We start from the raw sequence: 26,352 nt of genomic DNA, 5'->3' as shown, positions 1-26,352 counted from the left end.
AACACTACCATTTAAAATTCTCAAACCACTTCATTGCTTTCAAATTATGCTCATTATCATTTTGACTATTGACTTTTAAAACCAGTTGACCTCCCTTTGACTTTTAGGTCAATGTTAACCAAAAAGTAAATTCTATCAGAATTCCTTTTTTACCAATATTGCCCTTTTGATCTTCCATCACAGCGGCCTTATTAACTGTTCGTTTGATTTGTAGTCTTTAGCTTATTCAGCATATCAATCCAATGCAATCTAAAAAGACTTCGATTCTCCACTTATTTCATGGTTTAAATGATGTGATGTAGAGTTACAAATGTTTTGAAGGTACATAATTTTGTGTCTGATTCTATTCATTTCTCTGTTTTGTTCTCGGTTCAAGAATCACCCTAACTTGTATTAATTACATAATACTTAGGATAATATCTAAATTGCTAATTCCAACATAGAGACCTATTGGATTTGGGATATCAAATACACACTAGAGGGATATTGAATCGACTCAAACCACAAACGTATATTCGTGTCCCCTTACAAGGTTTAAAAAGATCACATGAACAAAACCGCAAGCAAAACAATAGACTATTGTTTTGCTTGCAGTTTTGTTCGTGTGATCTTTTTGCTTCTTGTTCTTCATCAAAAGAAAATATTATGGTTGAACCTAGTGGTGCTATAGGCCTTGCTGCAGTTCTTTCGGATAAATTTCAAGCAAAATCCTATTTGGAAGGAGACCGATGACAACTCTAGGTCGTGAGTACTAAGAATTATTTCAGTTGTGTTTTCAAATTACTTGGTACTATTACTCATGACCTAGAGTTGTCATCGGTCTCCTTCCAAATAGGATTTTGCTTGAAATTTATCCGAAAGAACTGCAGTAAGGCCTATAGCACCACTAGGTTCAACCATAATATTTTCTCTTGATGAAGAACAAGCAGCAAAAGGAGCCTAAACACCTTTACTAAGTTTTAATCTAAAGAAGTATAGGTTGACCTTAGTTATATCATATTGACTTTTTCACTAATCATTTTTATTGCAAACTAACCATCAATCACGTGCAAATGTAAAATCACTGACATTCACTTAGAAACTTATTATTATGATTTCGAAACTTAATTTTCTTTTTTTGTTTTTGGAAAATTGTATTTTAATAATCTTACCTTTTTGCAGTTGACTGATAATAGTCTCACCTCAGGAAATAGCTGTCACCGTCCTAATTGTTTTCATCGGACCTGCATTAAATAAAACTTAACGACGGTAAGTTTTTTTCAAATGGGATTTTGATCAGAATGAGGATACGAATCGACACTGATGTAAAACTTATATTGAAACGATGCTCATAAAACGACACTTCAATTCGGGAGTTTAATCTTCTAATTAACAAAAAAAAAATTAAATCCTCTATCATATCAAAAACCCTCAAACATCATTTTTGAAATTTGGAAAAAAAAAATTAACGGCGTTAAGTTTCTTTTAACCAAGGTTCAATGAAAACATGGACTGGTGATAGCTATTTTTAAATGTGGAATTATTGTCGGTCAACTGCAAAAAAGTGATATTATTAAATCCAATTTGCCTTTATTTTTCAATTAATGGTAATCATGCTGTTGGCTTTGGCTGCAAAACTTCGAGGAATTCCGGCATATGCAGTTGTACCAAAAACGACACCAATATGCAAAATTGAGAACTTGAAATGTTAAGGAGGTCAAGTTATATTCAGTGAGACTAATATGAAATTTAGACAAGAGACGACAAACAAGTTTTTACATGAGACTGGAGCAGTTAGTGAGACTAACTGCTCCAATGCAATACTTGTTTGTCGTCTTCGATTTGAATTGTATAGTCTCACTAAATGTAACCTACCTCTATAACGTTTTGATCGTTGGAGGGACGAATTCTCGAAAAATAGATGGTGTGATAGGCGTCACACCAAAAGAGATGACAAAAGAAATTGGTGTGTGAGTGGAAGTGTGAATCCATGGATGGTTGTATGGTGTTTAAAAAGAAGAGTGAAAAACATAGACATGTGAATGTAATAAATGGATGCATGTGCATTGTACAATTCAAAGAAGTGTGGTCATGTCAATAATTCATACCGTACCTTTGATACGGTACAATTCAAAGAAGCTTGGGCTTTGTCATGACCGTGACTTCACGGATCCAAAAATTTTCGGGTCGGTGATTCGGTTCGTGCCGGTGGTTCGGGCCGTGTCGGTGGTTCGGGTCGGGTCGGATCAACAATATGACATCTATATATCTAATTTTTTTTCATTCATTCAAAACGATTGTTCTTGTAATTAAAAAAAACAAGACCTAAAATATCCATAATATGATAATAATACAAGAGCCGAGAGGAGGGTGAGTACCTTAGAAGAAGATTTACTTGTTTATTCGTCACCTTTTTTTTTAAAAGAAAAAATTGTATCTTGCTTTTTTTTAATTTACCTAATTAAGAAGAATCAATAGGGTAAGTTAGAGTAAAATTTCACCATGCAATACCAATTACAAGTTTAATTGACTACTTTCTCCAAATCCTCAATTCACAATTACAAATCCTAATTTTATAATCCTTGATTTAACAACACAAAGGTAGAGGAAATAGACTATTACCTTGCGGTGGTGGATGAGTGGGGATGAGCGGCGGCGGTGGATGACCGGCGGACGGCGGTGGGGCGATGGCGAACTCAGAACTCAGAAGGCAGGGTAGAAGGGAAGCAGGAGGTAGGGCAATTGTTTTGAAAGAATTCCCGTTTGTTTTTTTTAAGTTATGTTATGTAGAAATTTACAATAAGCCCCTTCAAATTTGAGTGTTATTAAAAACTAAGTTTTGTACAATTTTTATAACTTTTGTTATAAGAACCGTGAGGTTTTATAAACAAAATCAAACGATAGGGTATTATATTTAAAAAAAAATGGTGGTGACCGGTAGCTTTTTGGAAAATAAATTGGCAGGGACCGCGCTTAATACCAATAAAAATTTTCAAAAAAAATCGCGAAATTTACCCTATTAACGGAGAAAACGGCAGTGATCGGGGCCACCCCGGACCCTTCTAACCTTCGCCTCTGCCTTTGATATGATATGAATCATGGAGGTAGGGTTTTGTGGTTGACGTTCGGAAAATATCTGATTAATTAACTTGAATTAATTGAATTTTTACATTACATATATGTGTTTTAAGTTTTAACCTCGAAGCTACTTCGGGGATGAATTAAGGGAAAAATTTTCAAAACGGCCTTGTTTTGGAAGGAGATTTAATTTTTGTCCTCTAAATTTTAGGATTTCAAAAATATTCTTTTCAGGCACGTCTTTTGACTATGTGTTTGAAAGTCTAACTTATCTTTAAAGACGCGTCTGTAAAACACATCGTCAAAGATGTGCTTGGCCTCAAAGCAGGTAGTCAGTGACATGTAATGTTAGACCTCAAAACACATGGTTAACGATATGTTTGACATCCAAACATATAGTCAAATATGTGTTTTGCCTCTTGTTTGTTTTTTTTAATATTATATTATTATAATTAATTTTACCTAAATTTAGTTTTTTTATAACTTTTAAATATACAGTTTTATATAATTTCGAATATAGCTTTGAGATGGGTTTTTTTACTCGTCACTTTTAAACGTAAAAAGAAAAAAAAAAAGAAAAACACTTAGGGGGATTGAATGATGCACTACATAATTTTGACTTCATGCTTAGGGGATTGAATGATGCACTACATAATTTTGACTTCATGCGCTTACTATCCTCATTGCACAATGCACATAGTTTTCCACCTTTTACACATATAACTCAATAAAATAACCAACCAAACCTTATAATTCTCCCATTTTAACCTTTAAATTAATTCTCCCCTTGTACAATTTATCCATCCAATGAAACTTACCAACACCTTTTACTTTTAAATGCCAACTGTGATCTATTTGTCTCAAGATTAAAAATATATGTAGCGGATAAAACTCTCATAAAGGTGTTTTGCGTTATATAGCGCCACACGTTACCAAATAAGCTTTTTACACATGTTCTTAGTCTTGAGGCGGTGTTCCCCAACGCTTTAGGTGGATATGTGATGTTCGATTTATTTGTACATATTTAATTGTGTTAACGTACTTGTTTTACGTGCTTAGTTTAGGAGCTTTGGTATTTCATACGTGTTTGTTGTGTTTCAGGTCACATGTATTTAACGTGCTTAATTTGGACCTGTACGAGCATGGAATGAAGACCCGGGATGTCCAGCACGCTAACCGAGGCAATCATGTGAAGTTGCTGAGAAAGGAGACCCATCGCGTAGTGCGATGGGTGTTGAAGGTGGGGCATCGCGCTACGCGATGCCCTGTAAATGACTGCGTTGACTTTTGACGCGATGGACCAGGAGAGGAGGCCATCGCGCTACGCGATGGTCCCCAGAATCGTGAAAGTTAGGGTTTTGTTTTATATTACGTTTTGACGACCCGAGACGCCATTCTACACCTTCGAGGCGATTTCCAGAGCAGAAGAGCAAGTCCCGATCATCCCCAATCATCTCTAAGTGTCCTACATGGCCTACCAGATCATAACCGAGGCCCGAGAGATGCCGATGCGCTGCTAGTCCCTTCGAGTCATACCCGGGATGTATAGTTTGTAATCTTTCAGTTTATTTCTCATGTACTAGAACAACTAATTGTAATTGTTTTGATGTTAATCTATGAGTATTGATGTTTAGTATGTTCGTACAATCAGTCGGTTTAGGTTTATTTCGATCAGAATGATTAGTTTGTCGATTGCTATAATAATTGCTCATAGGATTGTTTGACCTGTTAATTGCAATAAAGCATACGTTTGCCCTTAGTTGAGTCACACTGGCAGGGACCGTTTGATAACCAGTGCCGTGTGTTAGCGAGCGTGGATGCCTAAGGTTTAACCGGTTAGTCAGTCTGTGGTTGACACAAGATAGTTAATCTGTTAAGTTGCATGAGACTGCTGTTTGATTGCTTACTTAGATTCCCTGGTGTGATTTGTCTTTGTTAATTGACTGAATACGTGATTACTTGATTGCTTGTTATAACATATAAACCGTTTGCTAGTGTGATCAGCACTTTAATTGAATTACTTCATAAGTTTAGGATTTGATTTCACTTCACACTGACCACATACTCCTGGTGGATACGATACCTGACTTACCCTAGCTGCTTAGGTTAATTAGGTTTTTGCATGACTCAAACGACGGTCATCAATATGGCGCCCACTTCGCATGGTCTAGCACAAAACATTGACACACATTCCCTGCGTCACCTCCCTCGTCTTTGTTTCCAATCGTCTGCTTTGTCGAAAATCAAGTTTCGCATGAATATCGAGACTCCACTAACAACGTTAGTCGTCCGTTAATGAGGGAGAGACAAAAACAATAGGCTAAAAGTTGACAGTGATGGATAACCGATAAATGCTAAGAGTACTAAAAACCAATATTCCAAATATCAACTAAACATTAAACAATTATTTACCCTTTATTTCTCACCACCCTCCATTCATTTTCACCAAACTTCACAAAACATATATAGAGAGAGAGGATGAGGCAGCCAAAATTCCGGCCACTCCACGGTGGCGGTGCACGGTGGTGACCAATCGACGACGACGGATGGACTAGTGGCTACTGCCATATGGTGAAGATACCTCCACAATGGCTCCTAGCTGCTCGATCGGAGATCCGGTGGTGGTAGATGCCCTGTTGTTTTAGTGGGATTCCCAAAATTCAACACGCTATCAATGGCTGTAATTGTTGAGGCAATGGAAACCAAATATTTGACCCTACAAACATGGGATATGATGTAAATGAGAGTCAATCTTGTTGATCCCTTGAATCATTTTAATAAATACTTTATTTGTTTCCATTCCTTTGTTTCAACACGCCCCCTCAAGTTGAATAGTGGGATTCCCAAAATTCAACTTGTCTAGACACTTGTGTAGGATTCCTTCACTTATGGATTTTGTTAAAATATCAGCAAGTTGGTCTTCTGATCGAACAAATGGTAGTGCGTTTCTTTAATGAAGTTTCGATCTACCTCTATGTGCTTCGTTTGATCATGTTTTACTGGGTTTTCTGAAATTTGGATGGCTGCTTTATTATCACATATAATCTCACTAGTTTCTTTTGGTGGATACCCTATCTTAGTTAAGAGCCTTCTTACCCATAGTACTTCAGTTAACCCCCTGTTTATACCTCTAAATTCAGCTTCAGCACTTGAAAGAGCCACTACCTTTTGTTTTTTGCTTCTCCAAGTAACAAGATTTCCACCAACCAAGGTAAAGTATCCTGATGTTGACCTTCGATTGCCCTTGTCTCCTGCCCAATCTGCATCGGTGTACAATTGAGTTTCTAGATGCCCATTAGGTTTGAACAAGACTCCATGGCCAACCGTCCCTTTGAGATATCTCAAAATTCTTAAGACTGCTTCCATATGAGCACTCTGGGGTTGATGCATAAACTGACTTACCACTCCTACAGCATATGCTATATTGGGCCGAGTGTGTGAGAGATATATCAGTTTTCCCACCATTCGTTGGTATCTTCCTTTGTCCGCTTGCTCTGCATTTTCTTCCATATAAATCTTTTGATTTACAACCATAAGGGTATCTGCTGGTTTGCAATCGATCATACCAACTTCTGCTAGTAAGTCAAGAACATACTTCTTTTGACACATGAAGATTCCCCGTTTCGATCTTAGAACTTCAATTCCAAGAAAGTATTTAAGCCTCCCTAGGTCTTTCATTTCAAACTCTGTAAAGAAGCTCTTCTTTAGTCTAGCCATTTCTTCATGGTCATTTCCTGTAATAATCATATCATCGACGTAAATTATTAGACAGGTTATGAGGCCATTTCTATGTTTGAGAAACAGTGTATGATCAGTGTTACTTTGCTTGAATTCATGGCTAAGGTGAACTTGCCAAACCATGCTCTAGGGGATTGTTTTAAGCCGTAAAGAGATTTTTTTAGACGACATACTTCTCTTTTTCCAAAGTTATTTATGAATCCATGTGGAGCTTCCATATAAACTTCTTCTTTTAGCTCTCCATGTAAGAAAGCATTTTTTACATCAAACTGGTGAAGTGGCCATTCTTTATTTGCAGCTATGGAAAAAAGAACTCTGATCGTATTAATCTTTGCGACCGGAGAAAAAGTTTCAGAGTAATCAATCCCGTACGTTTGAGTGTAGCCTTTAGCTACCAACCTAGCGTTGTATCTTTCAATTGTACCATCGGGTTTGTATTTAATTGTATAGACCCAACGACACCCAACTACTTTCTTCCCTAATGGCAAGACACATTTTTCCCATGTGTTGTTTTTATCAAAGCTCTCATCTCATCTTCCATTGCTTCTTTCCAGTGCTTCGATTGCAAGGCTTCTTCTGTGTTTGTAGGGATTTCTTTAACATACAAAGACAAGGAGAAAGCTTTGGCCTCCATGGATAAATTTCCATTGGCTATGTTAGCTACAGGGTATCTACTTCCCCGAGACACCTTTTCTGGAGAATATCTTTTAGGTGGGACTCCCCGATTTTTTCTTCGTGGCAACTCATATCTTCCTGCTGCGTCTTCTTGTATGGGAGAATTTTCCTGTTCCTGTATACTATCATCTTGTTCTATTGTTTCGTTAGTAATTTTTTCAGGGATTTCAACAAGATCGGGTAGAATAATAGGTTCAGGTGGGCTATTACTTACCTCGGGTATCAAGTTGGGAGCGATTTCTTGGGTGACACTGATATTTGGGTCTTCTGTATGTGTGGAGGGATGAGGTTCATTTTGGTGGCTTCTCCCTTCTTCATATGTCACATATCTTAACCAGCTTAATGTGTCAAGACATTCTCTCCCCCCATGACCATTGTGTTCGGAAGCATAATAATACTCGGTTTCAAGAAAATCACAGTTCATAGTGGTGAACATGTGCCGGGTTTTTGGATTGTAGCATCGATATCCCTTTTGATTTATTCCATACCCAACAAAGACACATTTTTCATCACATGGATCTAGTTTAGTTCTGTTTGACTTAGGTATGTGGATGAAAACAGTGCATCCAAAAATTCGAGGTTCAAGTGTAAGAATGGAGGGAGGTTTTATGGTCTCTGAAAGGACTTGTAACGGGGTTTTTGTTTTTAGGATTTGAGTGGGCAGACGGTTAATAAGATAAGTGGCAGTAGCAAGGGCTTCTGGCCAAAAAACCTTTGGAACGTGTGATTCTATTAGAAGGGCCCTGGTTATTTCTAACAATATGCGGTTCTTTCGTTCCGCGACACCATTTTGCTGGAGTATGAGTGCATGTGGTTTGATGAATTATGCCTTTGGTTTGGAAAAAATGTTTCATATCGGTGTTAACAAATTCCCCTCCATTATCTGAGCGAAAAATTTGAATGTTTTTCTGAAATTGAGTTTGGATCATGGTGTAAAAAATCTTGAATTTTTCAAAGACTTTAGATTTATTCTTTAATAGGTACACCCACGTCATTCGTGTACAATCATCCACAAATATTACGAAAAAACGAAGGTTTTGTCCCCCAATGATTGGAGCGGGACCCCATACGTCTGAGTGGATTAATGAAAAAGGTAAATCAACCCTTGTGTTATTTGGTTTTAAGGTTTTCGATGACTTTTTGCTAACACACAAGTCTCACAATGTGTCTTACAACTGGAAGGAAATAAATTAGGAAATAAAATATACAAATAACCCGTAGATGGATGCCCCAATCTTCTATGCCATAGCCAGGCTTCACGTTCTATTGTTCCATGAGAAAGCATTGCGGTACCACTCTGAGTCACCTCATCCACGTAATACAACCCTTGTCTTTCAGTGCCGCGCCCAATGATCGCTCCCGTCCTGATATCCTGTAAAATACAAAACGTAGGTTGCATGAGGACCGAACAATTTAACTCTTTTGTTACATGACTTATTGATAGGAGTTTATGTGACAGTGAGGGAACATAGAGACAATTAGAAAGTTTGAGCGTTAGAGAAATTTCAGTTGTTCCTCCATTTTTCACATTCATTATTTCTCCATCTGCTGCTTGTATATATGATTTTGTAGGCTCGGTTGATGTCGTGAAATCTTATAAATGTAACTCATGGTATCAGTGGCCCCGCAATCAAGTATCCACGGTTGTTCCTGTTTTCTTACATTATAATTTCGAGACATAAAAGCCATGCCACTAGACTTTGGGTAATTTTTGCAATTCATGAAATCTTTTTTAATAAAGTAATCAAAACTAGTGGTGGCTTTTAGCATCTCTAAATCTTCAAAAGCAATATAAATGGGGATAACAGGGGGCTTTCGAGATGTCACTCTCAAACCCAATACCTGTGGTCATGGAAAAAACACCCTGTTCATCTTCATCGTGCGCCATAGCCACTCCCCCAAAACCAGTAGAATTTTGTTCGTGTTGGCGGCACTGTTACCCAAGCTTTACCCGTCTCCTGTCTTGACGCCCTTTTTGTGAAAGTTTGGGGCTTTTTGGTTGGGAATTTATCCCATGTTTGAGAAAATTGGCGAGTTGTAAGGATATGTCACTGTTACCGTCTTCGGACATGGTGACAGGTTGTGGGTTGTGACTGATTGTGAACTCGGTAGATGATGAGCAGGTCAATAAAAACCATGCTCTGATACTATCTTATCAAGAGATAATTGAAAGACAAATTGTATTGAAAGGAAATTTTGTATTGCACGAGCTTGTTTTACAAGAGAGACAAAAACTCTAGTTATACTATTGTATAATGATACTAATTAAAGTAAACACGCTATCAATGGCTGTAATTGTTGAGGCAATGGAAACCAAATATTTGACCCTACAAACATGGGATATGATGTAAATGAGAGTCAACCTTGTTGATCCCTTGAATCATTTTAATAAATACTTTATTTGTTTCCATTCCTTTGTTTCAACATTATGCAGGTCGTTACAGGATTGTAACGGTCTACATAACATCCAATGTCCATATTACCTCCCGAAAGCACAATCTCAATCCCAAATGTTACGAGAATACTTCCAAACATGATTTGAAGCTTCAAATAAGACGTTTCAACTCATCCAAGACCTATGACGTCACTAGGTTCAACTGTAATCTTACGTATTGCATAACAGTATCTCATAGCTTGAATGATATCGTTGTCTTCCAGCATCAACTAAATCTCGTACATTGGGTCTACATAAACAAAGCGCTACTAACTCAAATGTTGAACATGAACAACTCAAATGCAAGTGAAATTGTTAAACCACATTTGCATGTTTCTTGCAATTATTATTGTTTAATTGTCGAATGAGATCATCAACTAAATCCTGTAATTATCAAATTAAATGTATGTTTTCTTGCAATTAATATTGCCAACCATGTTTCCTATACTACTTTCCCACCTTTTACACATTATTCGACAAAATAACCAACCAAACCTTATAATTCTCACCTTATCGTTCACAGAATCCGACCCATGCCCCTAACATTATTGATCTGAATCGTATAACTCAACCCAAATTGACCGGCTTATAACATTTCTTGATTTGAACCATTTAATTGTAAACATAACCCAAATCAACCCCTCTAATAATATTTCTTTATTTGAACCGTTTAACAGGCCATTTTATCCCAAAGTAGTAAAAAAAGAGAGTTAAGGAAATTGTATGTTGACTTTCAATTTTAATTGATGTGTCAAAACTATTGCTGGTATGACCAATGAGCGTAATATGTTCATCCCAACTCATTAACTGGCCTTCACAGGTGGTGCCACCAACAATGACCACAGACACCGTCTTCAATCTGCATATGCACCAGGGCATCATAAGTTCCTTGACCAAGCTCTTGACACTTTTTGATGTCTGTCATAAGCCTTATATACACGCGAGATTTAACAGCTTATATATTTTAGCTTAAGAACAAGATATAAATGCTAGCAGCCAAACTTTATGCGACAAAAAGATGCATTTAACAACTTAACATGCCACTAAACACGTTAAACATTCACATGAACCCATCTTAAAACCACATAGCAATGGCCTTATAAAATTAAACATATGCTTTTTACTACATCGAAACAGAAGGCAAGCGGGCAACAAGCTGCACCGCTACCCCTTCTTGAATTGCAAAACTCAATCTTTTAAAAACTACATTTGCTGATCTTAGAGTCAAAACATTACTATGCATGACCCGCTGTATTGGCCTTATTAAAATGTTTTTTTGATTTGTATTCTTTAGCTTATTCAGCATATCAATCCAATGCAATCAAAAAGACTTTGATATTCTTCGTTTATTTTGTGGTTTAGTGATGCGATGTTTAAAGGCGTGGGCTTCGCGTCTGATTCTTTTAGTTCTTGTCTTAAACTATTAATGACATAATGGATAGGATAATATCTAAACTACCAATTCCAACATATAGACCCTATTGGGATATCAAAAATACACACTAGAGGCATATTGAATCGACTTAAACCACAAACTTGTATTCGTCCCATTACAACATTTTAAAAGATCACACAAACGAAAACGGAAAGCAAAACAATAGTACCAAGTAAACGAAAACAGAACTTAAAATATTCTTAGTACTCTCCTAGAGTTGCCATTGGTCTCCTATAACGGCCTGCATAACATCCACGTCCCACAGTATTTCCCGAAAGCACAATCCCAATGTTAGGAGCGTCCTTCCAAACATGATTTTTTTTCTTAAAATTTATCCAACAGAACCGCAGCAAGGCCTATAGCACCACTAGGATCAACTGCCATATTTTCTCTTGATGAAGAACAAGCAGCAAAAGGAGTATAGGTTGACCTTAATTATATCATATTGACTTTTTCAATAATCATTATTATTGCAAACTAACCATCAATCATGTGCAAATGAAAATCACTCTTATTCACTTAGAAACTTAATATTATGAATTTCGAAATTTAATTTTCTTTTTTTATTTTTTAAATTTAGTGATAATCATGCTGTTGGCTTTGGCTGCAAAACTTTGAGGAATTCAAGCATATGTAGTTATACCAAAAACAACATCAATGTGCAAAATTGAGAGCGTGAAACGATATGGAGATCAGGTTATATTCAGTGAGACTAATATGAATCTAGACAAGAGACAGCAAACAAGTTATTAAATGAGACTGGAGCAAGTAGTCTCACTGACTGCTCCAGTCTCATCTAATAACTTGTTTGTCGTCTCTTGTCTAGTTGCATATTAGTCTCACTCAATATCACCTGGCCTCCATAACATTTCACGTTCTTAGTTTTGCATCTTGGTGCTGTTCTTGGTACAACTATATATGCCCGAATTCCTCGAAGTTATGCAGCCAAAGCCACAACATTAAGTTTCTAAGTGGGTGAAAATTAAAAGATACTTAGAGGCTGTTTAGTGGCCTCTTAACAGTCATTAAGAGACTATCTTTTAATGGTTTGTAACCTCTTAATGGTTAAGAATTAACCATAAGTCTGAATGGTTAATGGCCATTCAGACTTATTGTTAATTCTTAACCATTAAGAGGTTTTGAACCATTAAAAGGTAGCATCTAAATGACTGTTAAGAGGCTATCAAACAGCCCCTAAGCATAAATGAGTGATGTTACATTTGCACATGATTGATGGTTAGTTTGCATGAAAATTCCCAAAATAATCCTTTTCTAGCAAGAGATTCTTGAAATGACCCCAAAATTCAAGAACTCAAAAATTGTCCTTAACAAACATGTCGCGCCCGACGTATTTTTCCGGCGGGACGACATGTTTTGCTGGAGTGCTGGACCAATGAGTAGATGACACGTATCACCAAACACTGCGCCCCGACTAATTGTTGTAGAATATCGGCCGCGGCGACGAGTTTTTGATGGGTTCTGTTTCCGATGGCAACGACTGTCTGACACGGGGTTTGGATCGTTGTGGTTCCGGCGACGATTTCTAGAAAAAAAAAGGTGTTGTGATAGGCGTCACAACTGTGATGAGAGGAATGGTGTGATGGTGATTACAAAAAGAGTACAAAGGAATTGGTGTGTGAGTATGATAAGAACCGAAATTAAGAACTTGATTACTGAAATTGAAATGGATAGTGACCCGATTCGAGATGGGTGATCTCCAGTTTACAAGGTTAACACACCCTAATTTTAATAAACAAAAACATCGACATCATTCACAAAATGCAGAAAACAAGACTTGAAACTAAAATTGAGGAAAATGCAGAAAACAAGACTTGAAACTAAAATTGAGGTGGGAACAGTTATGAATTATGGTGGGAACGGTTATGGGTTGAATTCCCCACTTCCAGACATCGTGGGTCACCCTTGTTTCGCTCCATTTAGCTTCAAATGGGCCTGACCCGGTTCAGCTTGGCCCAAACCTAGAGTTGGGTTCGTATCAGAGTATAAGTGTAAATTGTTGTTTGGTGTTTGGTCAGTGTTTTAAAGATGAGTTCACAAAGACATGATCACATGAATCATGTGAATGCATGTGCAACTTGGATGTATGGTCAACTCATGATTTTATTTTTGATGTTTAGTTAACAAGGTCACTTTGCTTTTGTTGGTTGTTTGTCTGGGGGTTTTTGCTAGTTTCCCGCTAGCTTTTTATGAAATTTGCTGTATTTTTTAAAAAATTGATCGTGTTGCCTCTAAAGTCCTCAATAAAAGTAACCATGTATCCCAACTCACCGGTCGATGTTTTAAAGGATACCACATATTGTTGGTGCACCGACGTCATATATCATGTCCGACGTACCAACTAGGTAGTTGTGTTCCTCATCGATTTTTTATTTTTTTATGGATTTATTAATATGGTACAAAACTTCACCTAATAGTTCACGTGACTTTTAATTAATGCATATGAAACATCTTTAATCAATGTTTGTATGAGCAAGGAATCTGCAAACTCCACATGCATCAAGTACAAACAAAAATGTCATTTTGTATCCATCAAAATTTAGCACCCCATGGTTTTGAGTACCGGTTTGCCAAAAAATTCTATTCTTACTGTTTCTGTTCTATTGATATCACGAATTACTTTTGAAGCATCAAGAAATGTCACTCCAAAGCCTACTTCCAGGTCCAAATTCTTGGTACCAGTATTGAGCGCAAAATTCGGGAAATAGAGCCATACAGGTACCCGTTTTGCTCATTTCTAACTAACAAGGCCTTTAACAAATTTGTAATCTAATTAACACTTTTTAGCCACTAGTTTTAAGTAAGGCCATGAAAAAGATCCCACTAAGACTACCAGAAATTCAAAATCCGACCGACTAAAGTACAATTCCAAAAACTAAAATATTTTACAGACGAATTTAAACACACCAAACGAAAAGAGATTTAAAGCTGCGATTAAATAAGATAATTTGACCGAGAAATTAAAAGAGTTTGAGGAGTCACTTCTGATGAATATGCAGGTGATTCAGAAGACATGTGTCATCTACCGTCTCAGTTCACGCTGAAAAATAAAGAAAAATAGGTTAAAATTTAGTGCAAGTATATACGTCTCTGAGATTATTATTCATATGATGTGAATATGAAAAAGCTTACCCTAGGTCCCCGATCAGCTGCTTGGGGTCGTCTATATTCCTCTCTCTGTGATTCCTGAATAATCTCTGGAGCCGCAAGTTCATAAAATGTTTCTAGACTTCCAGTAACAAACGGTCGTATCACATTGACTTCCATTGCAGATAAATTCAGCTGCAAATTTCAATGTTTCACGTTATTTAACTTCACTTGAATGTAAAACATGAACAAACTATTATACCTTCATTGCATATGTCCGAGACGAAACTTTCTCCAATCCAGTACCAATTTTGTGAAACCTTACATCTTTGATGTCTTCAATAAGAGATCTTACCTATATAAATATATAAATAATTTTAAAAAAATAAACTTTTAAACTTCTAATGTTTTCAGACATATAATAAAGGGATTAAGGGTCTTTAGACTAACCATGTAAACTTCAGGAATATCTTCACGAGCACTGCGTCAATGACAACATGTTAAGAAGCTTTTTCAATAGTAAACTGTTAAAGAATAGATGAATAATGAGTAGATGAAAATGTAAAAACCACTCACTGATCAAAAAGAAGTCTTGAAATCTCAACATAATGAAATGGTAATGCTTCGAAAGAACTTGCTGAGTCACGCTCTGACTCCAAAACCTGGGTCAGTTTTTCTAGTGGGAAAAATTTCAAAAAAAAAAGGTTACTAACTAGAAATGCATGCAACAGTATTTCTTAACCAAAGGTTATGTGAATGTACATTTTTTTCAGCTTGATACATAAACTATAATTGCCACTGGATTATGTGAACACAATATCAAACAGTTGATACCTTTATCTTTTGATGCAGCTACGTTTGTAAATGACTAATTTCAATTGAAAAACACAAGTTCAGATAAACCAACTAAACTCCAACTGATAAACTGTTTCAGTATATCTTTTAACATTTTTTCAAGTACAGTTTTTTCATTACTACTGAAACTGGACTTTTGTTTTCATCATAGGCTAGCGGTAATAGAGTAATAGCCAAGAATATGTAAGCATGCATATACATGTGTGTGTGTTTAGATTTCATGAAGTAAAAATTTACCAACAGACATCCAATCTGGCGGGCGAATAGTGCACTTCCCTCTCTTTTTCAAAGCAACAGCCAACCATATCGGGACTTGAGTAGGTATCTGTGGCTGAAATGGACCAAAATCACCCTGCCAATTATATTCAAAGAGAACGTTAACAATACATCAATACCATAACATGTTAGGGGATATCTGGATATTTATAGAAGACGTTACTAAAGCTCGAATCGATATCGATAAAAACCTCAAAACGAGCGAAGTTTTTTCAAGCTCGATCCGAGCACGGGCCTCAATTAAAGCTTGCTTAGTTATTGAGTCCAAGCATGAGCTTTGTATGGTAGGCTTGTTTAGACTCGTCAAGTCTTGTGTATTTTAAGCTTTGGCACATTTAAGGTACTACACAAGCTCGAGCTTAGCTTAGGATCATTTAGGACGCGTTCGTTTCACATAATTCATGGGAATTCAAAGGAATTGGAATTATCCCTTGACATGGCGTGTTTGTTTCGTTGGAATTGTAATCTTAATTCCATTTTGGTGCGTTCGGTTGTCAAAGAATTGGAATTGAAATTGGAATTAGAATTCAATTTCTTTAAATAAAGGGATTCCAAATCCTTCCAAAATGTGAAGGATTTCAAGTGAATTCATTATAATCTTTTCTCCATTTTTTTTTATTTTAACAAGGACAATGAATAAAGCATTTTAGTTTTTTTACTTTTTTTGTTTTTGATATATAGTTTGAGTTATGAATTTTTTATTATTATTTTTGAATATTTTTTTAGAGGTGTTTGATCTTAATAGAAAACCCCTAAAAAATTCAAAAAAAATAAAAAAAATCATAACGCAAAATATAAATAAAAATCAAAAAAGACTAAAATGTTTCCGCAATTATCCTAGTTAAAAAAAACGATTTCAGCTCATTTGTGGTGATAGATTACAATTCATTTGTCAAACGAACACATCAAGAATGGAATTGGATTTCAATTCCTTCCCATTCCATTTCCTATTGGAATGTTTAGATTCCAAATCCAATTCCAAATCCTATGCAAATTCCAATTCCAATTCATTCTGTGAAACGTTTTCTCAAAATATATAAAAACAATTAAAAACGTATATGAATCTATTAATGAATAATAAATTAGCCGAGCCAAGCCCGAGCTTGAGAAAACAACTCACGAGCCAAGCTCGAGCGCTCGTAAGTCGAAATGAGCGGAGCTCAAGCCTAGTCGGGCTCGGGCTCTACTCGTTTACACCCCCAAATTAAAGTAGAAGAGTATTATTACACAAATCAAACTGAGAGGCTTTATCCTTAGGTTAGGAACTATCTCGATCATTTCATCCTCTGCTAAAAACTCCAACTGTATTATTCAATCCAAAATTCAAAGTCAATTATAACAGTTAAAACTTCACATACAATCAATTATACTTACAGTAACTTTAATTTACCTCAGCAGCTGAAAATGTAGAACCACAAGAATCGGATTGACCAGACATAATTATCACAGTTGGAGTCACAATTTCAGTACCTGTGATCCGGAATCAACGATTTGGATGGCGAATTGAAGTGATTTGGGTTGCAATTTGGATCCGATTGGAAATTAGGGCTTACAAAGAGAAGAGGAATTGGCGGGAAAATGGAGAATAAACGGCGGGTGTGACGTTTTTATATGTTTTCGATTTATTTTATAGAAACTAAAATGGGCCGAAAAGATAGGGCCCATGAAAGAGATGAAATGATAGCTTTTGGTCCAACCCAATAATATTATTAACTGAATCTAGAGGTGGGCATAAAATCGGGTTTGGCCGGTGTACGGTGTACGAAGTACGAACCAGGTTTTGGTTTCTTAGAGAAATTATACCCGGACCCGTTGAAATCGGTCCCACACTTACCTAGTCAAAAACCCAATCATACTTGGAACTGGCTTCTACCCAACCATGTTCTTGACTTTTGTCGACCAAACTCGGAACGCCGATCACATATAACTGAATCTATACACTTGGATGTTGATTTACTAATTTGGATTTATAAATTTAATGCTATCATTTTAGTAAAATTAGTAATTACATTTTTTTATCGGTGAATATAAGGTTGTTGGACCAGTACCAACTCGGGTTTGACCGATAATACTACAAACCAAGCACTTTTGAGTACTTGATCCTTTAGAAGTTGAGCTTGAATTCAGGTCGGGGCTTCAGCCAGATCATGGCTTAACAAGGTCCTTTGTTTGTTTTCAAGCTTGATGATTTTGAATGTTTCTTGTTACAAGAGTTTCAAATAACAAGTAACAAAAATCTTAACTAACATAGGTCTTTAAAAATAAAATACGGAATTAGCAATTAGACAAGTTACTCAAGGCAAATCAACTCAAGTGTTTGTGCGAGCAAGCTACCTTCGGCTCGAGCATTTATACGAGCCAGCAAGCTTTAGCCAAACCAAGATAACTTTTAGTGACTTTCTTATTCCGGCTGCTATTTGAATTGTCCTCTCGTAATAGCTATTTGAACAGTCTCTCTTAATAGCTAGCCAGACACATCATATTATATTATATGTAGGGTATGTTTGGCAAAACTAGCTGATAGTTATAGCTGGAAGCTGGTGGCTTGAAACCGATAGCTTTAGCTTTTTAGATATATTTAGATGTTTGGCAGAACAGCTGAAGCTTTTAATAAAATGTATAAAATAACCAAAATGGGCATAACTAAAAAATATAATAATAAATGTATCTATTTGGAAGGTTATTTAGTAGGAGCTTCAAGCTTTAAGCTTTTCTTATGATCTAAAAGCTTCAAGCTCCTTCAATCAAACAAAGCTTTTAATTGAGTAGGAGCTTTTTCTTTAAAGCTTGAAGCTAGAAACTCCTAAAAACTCTCTGCCAAACATGCCCGTAACAAAAGTTATCATCAAGGGTGTTTTGTTACCTTCGCATAACCTTTGTTTTGAATAAAAGCTGGCCCAATGGGTGTTAGAAATGTTGAATGATCCTTAGTCATGAATTAGAATCAAATATAAAATGTCACTATTTAATTTAATCCGATTATTGAACTCTCCCTTAGACTATAATATAACTAGTTTTTATCCCCTGTATTATTAAGTTGTTTTACATATTCGTTTGTAATATTTATATATTTTTTTTGAATTTTAATTTTATTTATTATAAGGGCGTTAATAATATATTTAGGATTTAATGATGAAAGAGTTTTACAAATAAATGAGATGTTATAACATGGTTTAAAAACTATATGGGTTTGGTGAGACTCATGGCCCGCTTAGTTTTTTTTATATAAAATTGTTTCTTAATTATAGATAATATCTTTAAAAAAAATCGGTACTAATTTTTAGTAAATCTCTATTTTATATGATTTTTATATCTTATTGTTGCAATAATGGAGGATAATATCCTAGCAAGATTAAGATTAATTTTTAATTTAATGAGATGCTATAACCCGTTTAAGGCTATCCGGGTTTGGAGAGACTCATACCCATGAATTCGGGTCAATGCATGAGAAGCCTCTATTTACAAATAAAGCAATTTGGTAGTTTGAGAGAATGTATGGAGGTTCCGTTTATATTTATATAAGATTTGGAAAATTGGAAATAAATAATCCAACCTTTTGTGTATTGGCTGATAATAATCCCACATTTAAAAATCACTAGCAATGCTCCCATCTTTTAACTATTTTTGTCTCATTGGTCCTCCGTTAAAAAATACTTAACGTCGTTATGTTTTTTCCCTAGTTTCAAACCGATGTTTTAGGGCTTTTGTCGGAAGAAGGATACGAGTCGACCGATGTAAAACTTATCTCGAAATAGTGAGCCAAACGACGAAACAATGTTTCAATTCGGGTGCTTGAATTTCCAATTAACAAAAATTAAGCCATTTGAATCACCGTTTCGAGAGAAGTTTTACATCAGTCGACTCATATCGTTCTTCCGATCAAAAGCCCTAAAACATCGGTTTGAAATTAGGGAAAAAAACATAACGACGTTAAGTATTTTTTAACGGAGGACCAGTGAGACAAAAATAGTTAAAAGGTGGGACCGTTGCTAGTGATTTTTAAATGTGGGATTATTATCGGTCAATACACAAAAGATGGGATTATTTATTTCCAATTTTCCTTAAGATTTTAAGTAGACTCATTAATATTTCTAGAAATGAGAAAGTTCGAGTGACGCCAACAACACTTTCCATGCAAGTTCACACCCACCAAATGTCCACATGTACGATGATTTAAGTCCACTACGACTTCTTTTCAGTCAACTACATAGACAAAACAACTTGTAACTTGGATCAAAAGAACAAAGATTGAAATGGGTTCTTATTTCCTTACTCGATTCAAACTAAAAAGTTGTCGCGATGGTGAGTACATCACAATTGTTAGGATTTGTGAAGACTTTGAGTCGGTTTTAGGGCTAACCTATATTTGTTTCTTGTTCATCATCAAGTTGTTAACCGCAGTTTTATCTATGTATCTACCTTGTTATGAGCTAATAAGAAAAACCCTAGTTGCAGCCCGTGAACATATGTCCCCACTGGGAGTCTAGGACATAATCACGTTAAATTCTTGTGTCGTTTATATCTGCTAGTTTATGCGTGATATTCGTTTGTGCGATTGTGTTGGTTATATCCATTGTGCTACTTTGTTCCGAACACAATCACATATTCACATCACCTATTTGTGTTTCTCATCACTAACACACAAAGTTAAATATTAATCAATAATTGTTATTTTTAATGTGTTGTGACAGTTAAGGTTGCATCTGCAACAACACCACCTAGACCAGCTCGAAGCCAAGATGAGATTTTGCCGTCGGCATATGCAAATTTAAAATCGTTTAGTTTCCATGCACTTAAAACAGCCACCAAGAGTTTTCGTCCCTGAAACATGTTGGGTGAAGGCGGTTTTGGTATAGTTTTCAGAGGCAAGATATATGAGCAATCACTTACAGCAGCCAATTATCGCACGGGCACCATTATTGCGGTTAAGATGTTAAACCAAGAAGGTCTTCAAGGACACAGAGAATGGTTGGTAAGTGTCACTAGCTGCGGTTTGATTATGAAAATTATGTTACTTTGAGTGAACTGATTTCTTGTAATAATAATATTGCAGACGGAAGTTAATTATTTAGGGCAGTTACATCATCCGAATCTGGTACGACTAATCGGTTACTGCCTAGAGGGTGACAAAAGGCTCCTTGTCTATGAGTTCATGTCGCGTGGTAGCTTGGAAAGCCATCTTTTTAAGAGTGAGGTTTCTTTCAATTGTTCATTAGTTTGCATTTGTTTTGAGTTTGCTCGTTTATGTGATCATTTATTGTTAGGTACATTAGTAATTACAATCTAGTTTTATTAAATTAAAAAACAAACTCATTATATTTAGACTAGTTTTATTACTTATTTATGCCCAACATATTAATGTTAACGTTTACTTTTAACTGGTATTTGCTTAGTTATGTTCGTTTAATAATGTTCAGTTATATTCGTCTGGCTATGTTCGTTTACAGTCGTGAACTGTTTGTTTATTCTATTTACAAATGAACATAAAAGAAAATGAAAGAAATGAGCACGCTCATTTTCTTAACAAATGAACATGGACATGAATCCCACTTCGTCTCATATTGTTCGTGCTTGATCGTTTGTCCGGTTAAAGTTAACGGTTCCAATTTGTCTGCCTAAATTTGGTGTTTCAATTTAAAACAGGGAGTTCTAAACCTCTTTTGTGGACCCTACGTTTAAAGGTGGCTCTTGGTGCTGCTAAGGGGCTTGCATATCTTCATAGCCCTGAAGCGAACGTGATCTATCGTGATTTCAAGTGCTCAAATATCTTGCTTGATTCAGAATGTCTCAAATTCCTGGCATATGTTCATAAGACTTTTGTTCTACGTTTAGCGTTTTTACGCAATATTTTCTAGTTTTGCTCGTATTATTATTATTATTATTTTTTTCAGGACTACAATGCAAAACTTTCTGATTTCGGGTTGGCTAAGGACGGGCCAGTGGACGGAAAAAGCCATGTATCCACAAGGGTTATGGGCACTTATGGTTATGCAGCTCCTGAGTACATGGCATCAGGTGAACTATCTTGACATAGCATAACATAGTCTTTTTATTCATATATAGCACATTATTTATTAAAAATAAAAAAAAACAAATGGGTTTGATGAAGGTCACTTAAGTGAACGAAGCGACATCTACAGTTTCGGGGTGGTTCTTCTTGAAATTTTGACCGGAAGACCATGCATAGACAAAACCCGCCCATCTAATGAACAAAAGTTGGTTGACTTTGCTAAGCCTTATTTGACTAGCAAAAGAATGGTTCTTCAGCTTATGGACCCGCGGATTAAGGGTCAGTACTCTTCGGATGTAGCCTTGAGGGTTGCAGCTCTTGCAAAGAAGTGTCTCGCCATAAGACCTAAGCACAGACCGACTGCTGATGAGTTGGTGAAAGTGTTGGGACAACTTCAACTTCCAGATTTAAAAAAAGGGTCGCATGTTCGTAGAAAATAAACGAGTTGAATCGAAAACATAGTGGCAATAATAATGCTGGTTACCTGAAGAGGTAGGTCCCAGTAGAGCCCAGTTGGACCCGCAAGACTCACCTTGAACAGGGACGTCTGCGCAGTTGGACCCGCAAGACTCACCTTCAAAAGGGACGTCTGCGCAAAGACCAAACCCGCAAGACTCACCTTGAAGAGGGACGTCTGCGCAAAGACCAACTGGATCCGCAGGACCCACCATGCTCAGAGACGTGACGTCCTTACGCGCAGTTGCAAGCTGTTCCCGCAGGAAAAGCCTCCCAATGGTGACGTACTCCGCCTGTTCCCGCAGCTACGGATACTAGCCATCAGGGAAGGCTACCCGCACAGCAAGGCTACACGCACAAGGCACTAACTCTCAAATAATTCAGTAATGTCACCTGAAGAAGGAATGAGCAAGCCGGGAATACTCCCGCCCAAAGCCGGGAAAACTCCCGCCCAAATGAGCCAGTCCGTACGCTACTGGAGGATCTTTTGTACTATACCTGCCAAGGTATGGACAAAAGATCTGACCAAAGCTGCGACAGCTCACTGACAACAGTACGACGAGCATCACGCTCTAGTACTTAATGTCACTATCAGCCGCTGCCTACTCACCAACCCTTGTCGTGGCACGTACATAGCCTGCAGTTGGTGGAAAAGGAATAATACACAGCCGGCCATGTCACTATCAGCCGCTGCCTACCCACCAACCACCAGAACGGCACGTGCGTAGCCCACAGTTGGTAGAAAAGAATATTATACAGCCGGCTGTACCTTCTTGGACACCTACCTTCGGCTATAAATACTCCACCACCTTGGAACGGTATTATCATCTTCTCTCTAGCTATTTCTCTCTATATACACTTATATTCAGAGCAATCTAGTCTGATTCTCACACCGGAGGGTGGTCACAAGGAGGTACCCCCCCTTCTCAGTGACGAGCTCACGATGTCTGTTTTGCAGGTCATCTGAAGAACAACCATCTTTGCCGGACCTAACCCTCGTGGGAAACATCTATTTAACCCCCAGATTATCCGTAATCTGCCCGGGGTCATCTAGTGTTTCTTCATTGGCGCCATCCGTGCATAAAAGCTAGAACTTATTCTTTTTCAGTTTTTTCAAAACCTCTGGAAAGATGGTTAACGTTACTCCGGTCCCAAGGCCAGCTAGTGACCAAGAAACCCCGGTAATCACAACCCCAGCTACTGGGAGGAACACCGGTGAGTACACAAATTTTACGAACACTACCCCGGTTACTCAAGCTGGGGCAAGTGCAGTAAATTTTACGAACACTATCCCGGTTACCCAAGTCGGGGCAAGTGCAGTAAACAATCATCCCCTGGGATTCATTAATACCCAGGCGGAAAGACAACAGACGAGGCTCCCCCGCCAAACACTTGATCAAGTTAAAGCGTGGGCGGAAGCACGTCAGAAGGAATTCCAAGCTGAGTTGGACGAACGCTTACGTTCACTCCAACAGGCTGACGAATTCGGAAACACTCGACAACAGCTCAACATGAGCAATGAGTGCGGGTCCTCGGACGATGATCGGGAGGAATCCGACAGTGACGCAAACCCTCGCCATAGGGCGAAAGGGAAGCGTAACGTAACGGACTTCCAACCGAGAAGGAATTTGGAGAAACCTTCAAACAAAGGAACGAGGGGGGAAACCCACGTGACTTCTCCAAAACCTTTAGACCAACTGCTGCAAATGTGGGAACATCCAAGTTTGCAAGGGACATTGCGGAAGCAATCGCCCCGAAGAGTGCCAAGCAGATGCCCAACATCGGCACTTATGATGGTATATCCGACCCAGACGATCACTTGAACAGAATCATAGCGGGGGCAACCGTCAGCAACTGGACGGAACCCACGTGGTGTTATATGTTCCAGATGACGCTGGTTGGAGCGGCTAGAGCGTGGTTTGACCGCCTACCGGTACACCACATCTTCGATTGGGCGGACTTCCAACACAAGTTCAGCCAACATTTCAGTCAACAGAGGAAATATACTGAAGAGCAGTGGACGATCTTCAACTGCGTTAGAGAGGAGGATGAATCTTTACTAGACTTCATCACTCGCTTTAACTCGAAAAAGCTGAGTCTGGGCACCATAAGCGAAGATCTTGTTCGCGCCGCTTTCATCCAGGGCGCCGAATACCCAGAGCTTATCCGCACGTTGACGGGTAAAGACGGCATGCCATCCACATGGGATGCCATCATGACGGCGGCCAAGCGCTTTGCCGAAACGGAGAAGCAACTGGGTAGGGATCTCCCCCAAAGTACAAACCTCTACATGCAAGGGACTAGGGAAAACAACGTCCGGACCGCCCGGCAAAACAAAAAGAGGAAGCTAGGCATTTGGCAGTCAAGGGTAAACTTTGACACCTCATCCAGCTCTCACTCTTTAGTAGGCGGAAGGGATAACAGGCACCCATCAAGCCGATACCCCCGGTGGACGCCGCTCACCAAAAGCGTCACGGAGATATTTGCCACTGAGAAACTCCCATGGCCAAAAGCTCCAATGGTCCAGCACCGACCTGACGCGGATCAGAGCAAATCCTGTGACTTCCACGGGACAAAGGGTCACACCACTGAGAAGTGTATATCCTTGAGGGATATTGTTGAAACATTCGTCAAGGATGGAAAACTTACACACCTTGTGGCATCAATCAAGAATGGAGGGAAGAATGACAACCGATACAAAAGCAACGGACGAAAGCCCGTCGACATCAGCATCCACATGGTTCATAGTAACATCAGAGGAAGAAAAAGACGGACGACAGAACCATGCGCATGGAAGGAAGCTGAGGTGCGCTTCCCGCGAGTGCCAGGAGGACCCAGCAAAGAAGGCCCTATCGTCATCAAAAGCCAGCTGGGGCACTACATCACTTCCCGCACTCTTGTTGACAACGGCGCCTCGTCAACGGTTATGTACAGGCAGTTCTTCGACAAGCTAGATGACGAAGACAAGGAACGCCTGGAAACGGTCTACGCCTCGATGGAAGGGTTCGACGGCAGCACAAACACCCCCTAAGTATCCTATCTTTCCCCGTCACTCTCACAGACGGAAAACACTCCCGCACAGAGGATGTGGACTTTGTCGTAATGAGGAAGCCACACCACACATACGACATTCTCTTCGGGAGAGACGGGATGGCAAGATTCTATGTCGTGGTATCTTCAGTCCACGGCATGATGGGATGGCCAACAGCTGAGGGCGTAGCGATGGTCACCGGTATTCCCCAGGTATGCATCGCATCTGTCTCATCAACACCCAAACCAAAGATGGCTAAACCAACCATCACCGAACCAGAAGAATGGGCCTTCAATGGCAAATACCCCGACCAGGCGGTTACCATTGGCCCAACAGTCACTGATCCTACACACACCTTACTCAAACGCTTACTACATAAAAACGCTGACATCTTCGCATGGAAACCAGCTGACATGACTGGTGTACCTCGAAGTAAGGCAGAGCATAAGCTCAAGTGTGACCCGGCTTTTACGCCAGTCGTACAAAAGCGCAGAGTAATGGGGGCGGAACAAGCTAACGCGTGTAGAACCCAAGTCAAGGAACTCCTTGACGTGGGCATCGTACGCGTTAGCAGATATCAAACTTGGGTTGCAAATCCCGTTATGGTACCGAAGTCTAACAAACAATGGCGCATGTGCATAGATTTCAAAGACTTGAACAAAGCATACCCCAAAGATTGTTACCCGTTACCAGAAATTGATCTTAAGGTAGATTCGTTAGCACCGTTTCGCCTTAAATGCTTCCTTGATGCGTATAAAGGGTACCATCAAATCCACATGGCCGTTGACGATCAGGACAAAACCGCATTTCGGACGCCCGATGGCACATTTTGTTATCAAATGATGCCATTAGGACTTAAGAATGCCGGGTCCACATACCAACGCCTGATGGACAAAGAGTTTCATGCCCAAATTGGGAGGAACTTGGAAGTCGACATGGATGACTTGGTCAGCAAAAGCCTTGACCCAGAAACGATGTTGAAAGACATCGAAGAAACTTTCAACACGCTCAGAAAGATAAACATGAAGCTCAACCCGAGCAAGTGTTCCTTTGGGATGGAAGAAGGGAAGTTCTTAGGAGTCATTGTTACTAAAGATGGCTTCAGAGCGAACCCTGAAAAGGTCGAAGCCATTATCAAAATGGAATCACCTACTACCATCAAGCAAGTTCAGACACTGAATGGACGCCTAGTCGCACTTAACCGCTTTTTGGCAAACCATGCGGATAGGTCGTTCCCATTCGTGTCAACGCTGAGAAACTGTTTAAAGAAAACGCACTTC

The 26,352-nt window shown here is 38.4% G+C and overlaps 1 protein-coding gene across 1 annotated transcript; it reads right to left on the bottom strand.

The window, feature by feature from the left end:
- Nucleotides 1–14,220: 14,220 nt before the first annotated feature.
- On the bottom strand, nt 14,221–17,163 carry LOC143567835 (DNA replication complex GINS protein PSF2-like). The gene is made up of 8 exons (XM_077054144.1): nt 16,966–17,163; nt 16,803–16,877; nt 15,537–15,651; nt 15,021–15,120; nt 14,895–14,925; nt 14,707–14,799; nt 14,490–14,639; nt 14,221–14,397 (listed from the first exon to the last, which is right to left on the bottom strand). The coding sequence occupies exons 1-8, from the start codon at nt 17,011–17,013 to the stop codon at nt 14,380–14,382; spliced, it is 630 nt and encodes a 209-aa protein (XP_076910259.1). The 5' UTR covers nt 17,014–17,163; the 3' UTR covers nt 14,221–14,379.
- Between the last annotated feature and the right edge of the window lie 9,189 nt (nt 17,164–26,352).

Source organism: Bidens hawaiensis, unplaced genomic scaffold (assembly GCF_021521415.1).
Source record: "Bidens hawaiensis isolate Kalapana, Puna unplaced genomic scaffold, B.hawaiensis_p1.1 tig00023644_1, whole genome shotgun sequence".
Taxonomy (NCBI): Eukaryota; Viridiplantae; Streptophyta; class Magnoliopsida; order Asterales; family Asteraceae; genus Bidens; species Bidens hawaiensis.
Note: the sequence above shows the minus strand (reverse complement) of the source record. Positions and strands in the feature narration are given on the sequence as shown.

Coding starts and splice junctions, on each gene's coding strand:
- LOC143567835 (XM_077054144.1), bottom strand. CDS start 17,013: ATGTCTGGTCAATCCGATTCTTGTGGTTCTACATTTTCAGCTGCTGAG. Junction 15,121..15,536: donor GCCAGATTGGATGTCTGTTG/GTAAATTTTTAC, acceptor TTTTCCCACTAG/AAAAACTGACCCAGGTTTTG. Junction 14,800..14,894: donor ATATTCCTGAAGTTTACATG/GTTAGTCTAAAG, acceptor ATATTTATATAG/GTAAGATCTCTTATTGAAGA.